General features: G+C 37.8%; 1 protein-coding gene across 15 annotated transcripts in view; it reads left to right on the top strand.

The window, feature by feature from the left end:
• PRRC2C (proline rich coiled-coil 2C) overlaps positions 1-13,067 on the top strand; it is a 98,568-nt gene extending 85,501 nt beyond the window's left edge. For 6 of the 15 annotated variants that reach the window (XM_012533012.3, XM_012533010.3, XM_033428070.2 and 3 more), the window contains 9 exons: positions 1,085-1,197; positions 1,448-1,584; positions 5,184-5,415; positions 5,636-5,758; positions 6,858-7,076; positions 7,414-7,517; positions 7,908-8,034; positions 8,884-9,120; positions 11,147-13,067. In XM_012533012.3, coding sequence (XP_012388466.1) covers positions 1,085-1,197; positions 1,448-1,584; positions 5,184-5,415; positions 5,636-5,758; positions 6,858-7,076; positions 7,414-7,517; positions 7,908-8,034; positions 8,884-9,120; positions 11,147-11,404 — 1,550 coding nt within the window. In that variant the 3' untranslated portion in view covers positions 11,405-13,067. Of the gene's footprint in view, positions 1-1,084; positions 1,198-1,447; positions 1,585-5,183; positions 5,416-5,635; positions 5,759-6,857; positions 7,077-7,413; positions 7,518-7,907; positions 8,035-8,883; positions 9,121-10,644; positions 10,698-11,146 lie in introns of those variants that run through there. The other 9 variants (XM_012533011.3, XM_012533009.3, XM_004269754.4 and 6 more) reach the window with 7 other exon arrangements.

Below are 13,067 nucleotides of genomic sequence, written 5' to 3'. Positions count from 1 at the left end.
AAATTCAAAGTAAAAGGACAGTGAGGCTATTTTTTGTCTTTCCATGTGGGAAATATTAGGAAGATTGATAATACCCAGCATATTTAATACCCACTATCGATAAGGATCCACAGGTATTATTAATAGGCTCTTAAAAGTACATTGCTGGGCTTCCCTGGTGGCCCAGTGGTTGAGAGTCCGCCTGCCGATGCAGGGGACATGGGTTTGTGCCCCGGTCCGGGAAGATCCCACATGCCGCGGAGCGGCTGGGCCCGTGAGCCATGGCCTTTGAGCCTGCAGGTCCGGAGCCTGTGCTCTGCAACGGGAGAGGCCACAACAGTAAGATGCCCACGTACCGCAAAAAAAATTAAAAATAATAATTAAAAAAAGTACATTGCTAGTGAGCATATAAATTGGCAGAATTCTTTTAGAAAAGTATCTCAGGATATTTTATGTGTACATAGTCACTGTAGTAGCAGTTTCATAGTTGGGAATCTTATTGTACTGGTAAACTTACTTATTAATCAGAGATATATGTATCAGGGTGTTCATTCATTGCAGTATTGTTTATAATGATAATAAATTAAAAACAACATGGGAAGTTCTCCCAAACATACTATTATATAGAAACAGCATAATACAAAGTAGTGAGTATAAACATAGAGAAGAAATCTGTTAAGAATCTATACCAAATTCTTTCAATTATTAAATGTCAATTCTTTTGAAATATTTTGCTAAATTCTAGTTGGTAGATTTAAAATTGGAGTGGATTTGCTGGTAAACAGGTAGGTTCATTTTCAGTTTTAGTGGATTATGTAAAATTTTACTAGTTTATACTGCAGTGGCGGCACTGTATGAGAGTGTCTATTTTCGTCTGCCTTCACAAGTTCTAGAGTTTCATTGTTTTAATTTTGCATATACCTGTCTGAAAGAAGTTTTACATCTTTTTGCATTTGTATCTTTCCACATTTCTAGTTTTTCCTTGGCTGTATTAATTTTCAGAGGGCTCACTTTATTTGAAATCCGCTTTTTGGGTTTTCTGTTACTATTTGGAAAATTCTGAAGTTTAGACACTCATCACTGCTTGTTTTTCCTGCCAATCTAGCTCAAATCCCAGCTTTCTATATGGACACAAGTCATTTATTCAATACCCAACATGCACGATTGGCTCCACCATCCTTGGCTCAGCAACAAGGCTTCCAACCAGGTCTCTCTCAGGTAAGTATCACAGGCTTCTTCCATTCTGTATTTGTTTCTTTGCATTTTTGTGGTGTGATAGTATTTGGGGGCTCAATGTAGAACTAGTAATGTATTGAAAAGAAATTTTAGATGTTTACATTTGGTTTTGTTTTAAAAAGGAACTGATACATAGCATTAATCTTTTGTTTCATATCTCGAATGTTTATTTTCCAGGTGTTGTCATTTGTGTATATGGTGTTCATATATTGTTTTTTTCATTGCATTGCAGCCAACTTCAGTTCAGCAGATTCCAATCCCTATTTATGCACCACTGCAAGGGCAGCATCAAGCCCAGCTAAGTTTGGGTGCTGGACCTGCTGTTTCCCAGGCTCAGGAACTATTCAGTTCTTCACTTCAACCATATAGGTAAAAGCTTTAAAATTATGTCTGTGATGTTGGAAACAATGTAATTGCTGAGCCTTCTTGCCATATCCTTTCTACTCCCTCCTTCCCCTCCAAAACTCAATGACCCTCTTACAAACTACATTAAATAATTGTGTTGAGTATATGTCATGAACTTCAGCCTCTGGTAATTTCTGTCAGTCTTTATTGAACAAAGTGAATCGTCAAAGCGTCTTGAAGAAGAGGCTAACAGCAGTCCTATAACAATTAGAAATCACAGAAAATAGCTGCTAAAGGACCTGAAAGTTTGAGTGCCATCTCGCTGCTAACAGCTCTAAATCCAGACCTGCTCTGTGTAAGAGCTGAGGCATGGCAGATATCATTACAGTATGTAAGGGGGCAGAGGCCAGGGTGAAATATAATAAAAGCGAGAGAGTAGAGTGTCAAAGAATAGAAGTAGTGGTGATGAGTGGTGATGCTCTGTAGTGTAGAAGAAACCATTGTTTTGAAAGATTCACTACTGTAAGTTATCTTTGCAGTTAAGCAAGTAATGAAAACTGATCTTTATTGAACTTCTTTATATATGATAGTTATTCAGCCCTTTACATACACTAATTTATTTAGTTTTCACAAAACCATATAAGGTAGATTAAGTCATCCCCATTTGACATTCGAAGAAGTTGTGGGGGTTTTTTTTGTTTTGTTTTTGGATTCTTTGGTATTTTATCCTAATGTTACACTGAAAATAAGTGGCAGAGCCTGGATTTAACCCAGGTGTCTCTCATCTCCAACTTAATGAGAGTGGAAGGGTGGGGTAAGAGTTGAATGACAGCAGTGATCATGGCATAACTCAGTCATCATCATGGTATACCTGTCATTGATACTCATGGTAATGGCCCTAAACCATCAAAAAGAAAAATAAGGGACTTCCCTGGTGGCGCAGTGGATAAGACTCCACGCTCCCAGTGCAGGGGCCCGGGTTTGATCCCTGGTCAGGGAGCTAGATCCCACATGCATGCTGCAACTAAGAGTTCGCATGACACAACTAAGGAGCCCGCCTGCCGCAACTAAGGAGCCCGTGAGCTGCAAATAAGGAGCCTGCCTTCTGCAACTAAGACCTGGTGCAACCAAATAAATATATAAGTAAATAAATATTTAAAAAAAAGAAAAATTCCTTTCAGGACATTTACTGTAAAGAAGGTTGCAAAACTAGGCATTTCCTTTTGGAATTTTGCTTTTTAAGTGGTTCAGGTAGAATTTCCATACTTTATAGATTAAACTTGGCATCAATTGATACAGCTCATTTCTTTCAGATTACATTTTACTCCTAAAGAAGCTAGGCTCAGCTAATCAAACTTTCTCAAAGGAACGGAGTTATTAGTAAACTTAATAAATGTGGCTCTCACTTCATTTTTTATTAAAGATTATTCAGTAGAATTTAGTACATCTGTATAATTATATAGTATGTTTTATTTTCTGGTATTATTCTGTCATACCAGAGTAATGGTATAGTATGACAGTTTGGGTTTGGTTATTCCAAGAAATTCTCTCTCACTACAAGTAAAATTATTTACCCCAACTGGAATTATAGGCAATCTCTTTCATGTTATTAAATTTGAGGTTATCTTGAAATTTGTGGTAAAAATTAAAATTTTAAGGCTTCCCTGGTGGCGCAGTGGTTGGGAATCTGCCTGCCAGTGCAGGGGACGTGGGTTCGAGCCCTGGTCTGGGAAGATCCCACATGCCGTGGAGCAACTAAGCCTGTGAGCTACAACTACTGAGCCTGCACGTCTGGAGCCTGTGCTCCGCAACGGGAGAGGCCGTGACAGTGAGAGGCCCGCGCACCGCGATGAAGAGTGGCCCCTGCTCTCCGCAACTGGAGAAAGCCCTCGCACGGAAACGAAGACCCAACACAGCCAAAAATAAATAAATAAATTTATTTTTTTTAAAAAAAATTAAAATTTTAAAACTTCAGTAGATTTAGATATAGCAAATAGATTTAATCTCAGAACTAATCTCCTTTTAATTGGTACTGGCTGTTTGAAACATTGTTGAAAAGTTTGCTACTTTTCAGCTCTGTTAAAAAGAGTTTAGTAATTAATAGTAAGGTCTTCCATAGCCATGGGAGATGGATTAGCAATGCAATTCTGTATTTGTAACCCCCATTTTAACAATTGCCTTGGAAGATGTACTTTTTTTTTTCAGTACGCGGGCCTCTTACTGTTGTGGCCCCTCCCGTTGCGGAGCACAGGCTCCGGATGCGCAGGCTCAGCAGCCATGGCTCACGGGCCCAGCTGCTCCGCGGCATGTGGGATCTTCCCAAACCGGGGCACGAACCCATGTCCCCCTGCATTGGCAGGCGGACTCCCAACCACTGCGCCACCAGGGAAGCCCCAGAAGATGTACTTTTTAAGACCAGACCTGTTCAATAGAAATATAAGCTGTATATGTAATTGTGGCAAATGGCTACTTGGAAGGCACCAGTTTCAACTTTGAAAGTAGTTGTTTGTATCCCTACCGCATCATTCTGCTGTTTCTTGTTCTGAATGTAACTAGCATAGTGTTTATTAACAGGGAATCCTTGAATTAATTTCTGCCAGGACCAGGGTAGTTTTAACAGTATGCTTATGTTTTACATTTTATATTTGAAACAGATTATAAGTGGACATTGTAAAGAATACTTGTGACCCTAGACTAGTGCTCCTGCTTAATGGGTTTTGTTCCTGTCACATGTGTAAAGATTGGACGCCTCCATCCCAGAAATAATAGGGCAGTCTGAGGTTAGATTTCAGCATTGTATTTTTTTTGAAACCTTTCAAATGTGCAGTACAGTATTATTAACTATAGTCACCATGCTGTACATTACATCCCCATGACTTATTTTATAATGGGAGGTTTATACCCTTTGACCATAATAGTGTGTTGCATATCTGAACATTGCTAAGAGAACAGATCTTAAAAAGTTCTCATCACAAGGAAGAAAAAAATGTGTAACTGTGTGGTGACAGATGTTAACTAGACTCATTGTGATCATTTTGCATACATACAAATACCAAATCATTATGTTGTACACCCGAAACTAGTGTAATGTTATAAGTCCCTCATACCTCAATTAACAAAACAAAATTTTGTGGGTAATCTTGTTGCTAACTACTACTCTGCTTCATTCCATAGAGGTCTTGAGACCTCTTAGAGGAAAAATATATGTACATATATATGTATGTATGTATATACACACACATATATGTGGAAGTAATGAAATACGAATAACGAAAGTCAGAGCTATTGGGGTCTATAAATTTGAATAGAATGTCAATACCAAAGAGAAAAACAGCAGATTTGGTTCTGAGCTGGCTAATGAACACATGAAAAGAGAATTATTCTCATTGTTAAAGAGAAGGAAATCTTACCATTTCCTCAGGAAGAGCAAGCCTTTTCCCAGAACTTTTACATGAGGAGCTTTGCTGTATACAGGGCTCTAAATCTTGAAACAAGTGCTTTAGACACACTCTGCCTCTTTAATTGTGCTGATTAGAGTGTTTGGCCATTTGAGATACTCATTCTTAAGATTCCAGATAGAATTAACTTCTAACACAAGCCTTTTCTCTTTAATACTTCTGTAGATCTCAGCCAGCCTTCATGCAAAGCAGTCTATCCCAGCCATCTGTGGTACTTTCTGGTACTGCCATCCACAACTTCCCAGCTGTCCAACACCAGGAACTTGCCAAGGCACAGTCGGGTCTTGCCTTTCAGCAAACTTCAAATACTCAGCCTATTCCTATACTGTATGAACATCAGTTGGGTCAGGCATCAGGACTAGGGGGTTCCCAACTGATTGATACACATCTTCTCCAGGTAAGGCAGGAGCTAGAATCATGCACTGTCTTTGTATTCCTATGCAGCAAATTATTTAAGAAAACAGTTTTGAAAGAAAAAATGTTAAATGGCGCAGTGGAAAAAACAAGATCTTCCTTTCTATCTAATGCTAAAATTCTTAGAGCTTACTTTGAAGTCATGATCTTGATATCTGAACTGAAAAATATTTCAATCTTACTTCTTACAAAATATTTTCTAGGCTAGAGCGAATCTTACCCAGGCTTCAAATCTTTATTCTGGACAAGTACAACAGCCTGGTCAGACAAATTTTTATAACACTGCCCAGTCACCAAGTGCTCTCCAGCAGGTAAACTATGGCATGGTAAATTTCCTCAATTTTCTTTACTATTATTGTTGTTGTTGCTGCTGTTGCTGTTGCTTTTGTTATTGTTGGGGAATTTAAATAGAACCAAGATGGGGAAGTGGTGCAGTGGTTTCAGACTTCTCTCTGAGATGTCTCGGAATTCCATGGGGTCCACTAGTAGTGGGACATGTTTCAGTCCTATACCACCCCTCTTCTCACCCCCACTTCAATCCATTATGTTTTTTACCTCTTTTTAAAATGGATTTCTGTGTAATCATTTATTTTAACAAAAGATTCCACAAATGTAAAAATTTGAAAACCATTGTCCAGGATATGCAGTTACATGTAAGTGTGATAAATGCTTTACCCATTCGTGCTAGAGGTGAAGGAAGACCCTGAAGACCACCACACCGGTTAATATAATACATAGGACTGTGTGGCAGAGTTATGACAGTAAAAATGACAAACACATTTCTTAAGTATATGAATGTAATAATAATTTTCAGTGAAAAATGTATATTTTTATGAAACTATCTCCTCTGGCAATGTCATTAATCAGCTTACTCTTTGAAAGTTGGTAGAGGGCTGGAGGAGAGAGGCAAGCCATTAGTCATTTTCTCATAACTATTTTTGGTGGCTATTTTAGGGGGTGAGAATTCAAAAAATATCACCACATTGACGTTCAAATTAAATATTATTTGTATGAAAACTGAAAGACTATTTTTTTGTCAAAGCTCATTTTGACCACACCTGAAAACAGTATAAAAATGTCTGTTATAAAAATGAAAGTTGTAACTGCTTTCTTAAATTGTATATTCATAATTTTATTGTATTTTGTGGTTATTAGGCATATACTATGGGTTAATTCAAAGATAGTCATAATTATTTTATATGTATAGTTTCTCTACTGCTAATCTGTTTTATTGTTGCACATTTAATAAAAGAATGGAGATAGTCACTAAGCAAACTATTTATATGTGAAATATAGTAATAGATTGAAGTATTCTGTTTAAAACATTACTCAAAAGTATTTGAAGAGTCATGTATAATATATAGTAAAAGGGATATACAACAGGTCTAAGCAAATAGTTACAGTTTCTGTTTGCTTATTTTCTAGGTTACAGTACCTTTACCAGCCTCCCAGCTTTCCTTGCCTAATTTTGGATCCACCGGGCAGCCTTTAATTGCTCTGCCTCAGACTCTTCAGCCCCCATTACAGCATACCACCCCACAAGCACAGGCCCAGAGCATGAGTCGTCCTGCACAAGTAAGCCAGCCTTTCAGGGGATTAATCCCTGCTGGAACACAGCACAGCATGATCGCAACCACAGGAAAAGTAAGTGAAGAGAAATTTGCGCAGTTTCTTTGAGAATTTAAGGCCATGAGTTTAGATATGCATCTGTGTAGTATATAAAAATAAAATGCATCAGTTTTTACCACCCTCCAAGAAATGTCAAACTCAATATACTTATTTTTTATCTACTCTCTGTTAATGTGTTTGGTCCCCTCTGGTTTTTACCTAATAACAAAGAATTCATAAATTTTGTGGAGGAATTTTGTACTAAGGTTCTTTGCACTTTGCCAGATGAAGTTATCATATATAGAATACTAAACACAGCACTTTAGTTTATGGAATTGCAGAAATATTAAGTTTACTTTATGCTCTTTCTCAGATGTCTGAAATGGAACTAAAAGCCTTTGGAAGTGGCATTGATATAAAACCAGGCACACCTCCAATCAGCGGTAGAAGCACCACACCAACGTCTAGTCCTTTCCGGTAAAATGGGCCTTTAAATTTGCTTATAGAATATCCGAATAACTGAGCACCATTTGTTTGTTAGATACTTAATGCCACTTTTCCTATAGTAAGTATAAGACATTCTGATAGTTTTACCAAAATGTTAAGCTATTAAGTTATTAAGAATGTATTTGCTGTAGTCTATTTTAAGAAAAAAAAATTCAACCCAGGGAAAATCTAGCTAGTGTGCTTTCTCACATCTGCACCTCCAGTGTCTCTTCATTACCACCATAATGTTTGGTAACTCACCTTGGTAAATTTGCATCAACTACCAAGTATGATGAATCTACCAAGAGCAATGTCTCTAAAAATCTAACAGCATCATTTATGTGGCACTACCGTACTGACCAGTGATGGCTTCTTTCCAAGGGCTACTTCCACAAGTCCGAACAGCCAGTCCAGCAAAATGAACAGCATTGTCTATCAGAAGCAGTTCCAGTCAGCCCCTGCCACTGTGAGAATGACACAACCTTTTCCTACACAGTTTGCACCCCAGGTGGGCAGATATAAGTGAGAAATGAGTATTATTTACTTGCAGGTGATTGCTAATCTGGCTAATTCTCTGATTTAATAATCTTGCCGTATTATAACCAGTTTAGAAACAGTTTTTAGTAAATTTATGACATTCAAATATATTCTCTACAATCTTTAGCTAGACACAAGTAGTAACCATATAGTTCTAAAGCAGACAATTGAAATATAGTCATAAGATTCCCCACACAGCTCTGATCATTCATTTCAGTCCTGATCCTTTTATCTTTTTGAAGATGACTTTTCAGAGAAGGGTCCCAGTGCTTAACGTTTTCTAGTTTTAAAGTTGGGGGGTGGGGGGGTTGGTTTTTGTTTTTTTAAGATAACTATATGTAGTTGAGCTGGAAATTCAAAAAGGTGTTCTATTGTATGTGTAAAAATGTTGGCTTCCCTTTGCTAATCATATGGAAGGACTAACTAAAGTTAATAAGCACTCTCATATATTTGTTGAATTAGTATTATTTTCATTTATCTTCAGATTATATTTGGTATAGGTATGTGCCTTTTCTGCAGTTATATCTTTTTTTAAAGATATCCTAATTAATAGCCTTTCTGTCTCCCCTTCAGAATTTGTAGCTGAAATGCTAGAACCAACTCAAGTGCCATAGCATGCTTTGCCTAATTTTTTGGTTAGATTCTCCAAGCATGGCCCATTTGTTCTTGGTCCTTGTAATAGAATGGCACAAACCCATACACTTCCTTTCACTGACAGAATGGGCACAGATTTACTCTGGGATAAGCCAACCTGGTCTAGTTGGCAAATTTTTTCTTTTTTTAACAGTTCAATGTTGTATGTTTTGTTTTTTTCACTCAGATTCTCTCTCAGCCTAACCTGGTCCCTCCATTGGTAAGAGCCCCACATACTAACACCTTCCCAGCGCCTGTTCAGAGGCCACCAATGGCACTGGCCAGTCAGATGCCTCCTCCGCTGACCACAGGCCTCATGAGCCATGCTCGTTTGCCACATGTAGCCAGGGGTCCTTGTGGATCACTATCTGGAGTCAGAGGTAATCAGGCCCAGGCTGCGTTGAAGGCTGAACAAGACATGAAGGTTAGTACAGTGTTAACAGCCAACAGAGCAAGAATCTGTCTCTGAACCATGTCTTAAGATGCCTCTGGACCCATAACTGCATATCCAGGCATTCATTGTCTTAGCAGACTTTTAACCAAACTAACTACTTTTATTCATCCTACCCCGCCCCCCTTTTTTAATTTCTTTTTTTTCTCCCTACCCTCCCCACACTTTTTTCTTTCTTTTTTTTAATGTTTTTGTTGTTTTTTGTTTTTTGCAGCTATAGTCAGCAAACAAGTTAACATTTTAAACTCTGTGGCCAAATGAATTGCTTACAAAATAAATATTTGAGGGAGATCTAAGTTTAGCTACTACATTTTTTGGAAGAGCAAATAAGTAATATGAATAATTATAGGCTTCCCCATTTTCTTTTTTTTTTTTCTCCCTTTCCACCCCACCCCCATCCCCCCATCCCAAGATATAAATCATGGTTATGTGAAAACTCTGGAATGGGTGAGGCATTTACCTATCTTGATTTTTCTTCCTTCATGAGTCATCCAAGTGTAGTTTTCTTCTCAAACTGGTTTCATACCCTTTTTTTTGCCTGCCACCTGAGGCAGCCATATTCCACAACAGATTGTATAGTGTAGATGAAGAACTCAAAAAGCACTTTGGGATCCTTCGTGATAAAAGGCGCTGATAAACTTGAGGTTTGCTAATGCAGAAGGGTGCCTTTAGGAGTCTGTGTGGGGACAGTTTTTATAGCATAAACCTTACCTGTCTGCCTGTACAGCTAGCTGAATCAGTTTATTTCTGTTTCTACACTTAACTTCAGAGGTCTTAATAATTTTGCCAATTTTGTCACTTTATATATCAGGTCAGACAAGAACAAAGAAAAGCTTACTGCTTTCAAATGGGAAATGTCCATAGTAAATGCTTTACTCTGAATTAGAAACATGTTTGTGACAATCCTGCTAGAAAATTCGGTTGACTGAGTAAAGTTTCTTTCTGGGTGGATATCCCTTGTTTCTGATGCTGAGTAATCAGATTTAAAGACTGCCCTGCAGTGAAATGCTTGTTAAATGTTACCCATTTTAAAATAGGCTGTGTGCCTAGGATTTCCATCCATTCATAACTATTAAAAATACTAGTATGTGTAGAAATCTTTGGAAACCATTTGGCCTTGGTTTCCAGTTCTCTTGCCTTCTTGGCACTTGATTTTCATACATCCCCATGTTGGAAATGACATTAGAGCTTAATAATGAATGGGCTGGGGAAGGATACAGATTTCATGAAAATTGCTTCAGATCTTTGAATATAGTACAGGTTACCTATAGAACATGAAGGGCTTTTGTTATATGCAAGAGGTGTAGAAACTTTAGTTTTAATTGTGTATGTTATACAATGGTATAATTTACAGATTGACGTAAGTATATTCTGTGGGGGCACAGAGTCAATAAAACTAGGAAATTATTTTACCAGCTCAGAATGTGGTAGGAGCTATCAGAACTTAGTGATCAAGTGAAGTTGTAGTTACTAATTTCTGATGCTCTTCCCCTGCAGAAGAGAGCTGTGGGAAGAGGACTCAGCCACAAGACATTTGGTCCTAGGTGTTGGTAATGCCACAATATAAGTGCTTCCTTTTCATTTTATTGTAGACCACATATTGATAACTAGAAGTTTTAAGTATTACATATATGTTTTCAAATTTGCAAGCAGCCTCCCTAAATAAAATTTAATATCAATAAGCTTTGTTCCAGAAAAGATACAAACCAACAACAATTTCTATTTTATTATTTTATAAAAGGGCAAACTTTGAAAAGATGGTGGGAGGTGGTCCTGTTCTTTTTATATTTTTTTTTATTATTTTTTTAAATCACATGGAATGTTTTCAAAAACAGGAAGAAATCTATCCATTAAAAGCCAAAAGATCAGTGAGGTACTTTGGGGCCAAACCAACATGGGGAAAACTGATTTGTGATTGATAAAAGAATTTGAACTGAGCTTGATTGACAAGCTTTGGTAATACTGTAGCATTTTCAGTTGTTGTTTCTCATTTTTTAAGGCAAAGCAGAGAGCAGAGGTTCTTCAGTCCACGCAGCGGTTCTTCTCTGAACAGCAACAGAACAAACAGATAGGAGGCAAAGCCCAGAAAGTGGACAATGATTCAAGTAAACCTCCTGAAACACTGACCGACCCTCCTGGTGTCTGTCAGGAAAAAGTAGAAGAAAAGCCACCCCCTGCACCCACCATAGCCACCAAACCTGTTAGAACTGGACCAATCAAACCTCAGGCAATCAAAACCGAAGAAACAAAATCCTAAAGGCTGTGGGCTGTTGCAGGGGGTTGGGGGAAGGGAGAGGGGAAAGAGGGAGGATGAAGTCAGATAATGCCAGCAGCCAAAGGGGTAAAATGGTCTCTGACGTTATCCTGTCCAGAGCTTGGAGGTGCACAAGGGACATAGGAGCAATTTACACTGACACACAGCTGCTGCACCAGTAAAAATGAGGCTTTGCCAGCTTGCACCTACTATATAACATGCATTCTGTTGATGGCCATGCATCTTCAGTCAGAAATTTATATACGAATATGTGCACACATTCCTTGAGTGCATATAATTTAGAACTAAAATCCTTATGGTTAGATGAAACACCAGAAATGTGAGGGCAGTAACATCACAGAGGAATAGCTCAGCCTGAACAATGCAATGATCCCAGCTAAGACATCAGACGTGGTTTCTTTGCTCCGTTATGTTCTTTGGATATGGTTATAGCATTTATAGGCTTGGTGGTGAAGAACAGAAGATAACTGGTGCTGGATAGAGGAGCCTTATTTTTTATTATGGCAGCTTGCTATTTTTGTAACGTGGTGATTGAGTTGAACACAATCAAAGTACAGTAACTGATCTCCCCTTCTTCCTGAATGAGTGAGCAGATGATGAAATATTGTCGTCAGCATCCTTGAACATATCCAGGTGGGCAGTGTTTGGCTACTGCTTCTGTTTGAAAAGATGCTGTGTTTTGGTTGTGGCCCAAAGGTTTGATGTGCTACTTGGCATTTTCTTTCTTCCGTGGAGCTCTTACGGTTCAGACACAACAGAGTTGGTCAAATACTAGTTAGGTTGAATCTTGCTTGCCTCTACTCAGTCATCTTTGTATGAATCCAGTAGTTTTTTTTATTTTTTAAAACGGTTTTTAGCTGATGTTCATGAAGATCAGTGAGTACCTAGAACTGTGCCACTAAAGAAAGGAAATCCTATCTAAGAAGGTGCATTTCTGCACTAGAGCTGTGTTATAACCATCCTTTGGGCCCTCTGCTGGAAAAGTAGAATCAAGTCTCAAATAATGCCTTTTTAATTATATCCTCTAGTATTATAGATGTAGGACAGTACTGTATCATACCTCTGTGAATGTAAAATATCTTGTACCTGCTTTATGATACGTAGTAGTGACCGTGCTTTATCAGATCTGTTTTTAATGACGTTATTCTAGAATGTTTTCTTTCCAGATGATAATTGAGAAGCTAATTAAAAAAAAAAAAATGGTGCCAGGTACCACAACAGTAACAGAATTTGCTGTTTTCTGAGGTTTTGTTTTTTACTTTTTTTTTTAATGGAGTGCGCTGGATGTCTCTATAATTTTGTTCAGATGACTGCAGAACCTGGAAAAGCTGTTGCTGCTATTGATGCATAACATACTGCTATTGGTCTTTTTATATAAATAAATAAATCTATCTATATATATATATATACATATATATATAATTTGAATTTTTGGAAACTTTAGCTGTGCTGTCAACTTTGGAGAAGTATCCCAGTTGTACCGTGTTGGGTTGGCATTGTACAGAAATCAACAGCCATATTGGTCTAGAAACATTAAACATAATTTTTTCCATTTGTACAGGGGTAACGCACTGTATTAAATATGTAAGGTCTTATCTACATGGGTTTGATTACAGAAACTAATAAAGTATTCTCTAAATAATGA

The sequence above is a fragment of the Orcinus orca genome, chromosome 1 (assembly GCF_937001465.1).
Source record: "Orcinus orca chromosome 1, mOrcOrc1.1, whole genome shotgun sequence".
NCBI classification, from domain to species: domain Eukaryota; kingdom Metazoa; phylum Chordata; class Mammalia; order Artiodactyla; family Delphinidae; genus Orcinus; species Orcinus orca.
Note: the sequence above shows the minus strand (reverse complement) of the source record. Positions and strands in the feature narration are given on the sequence as shown.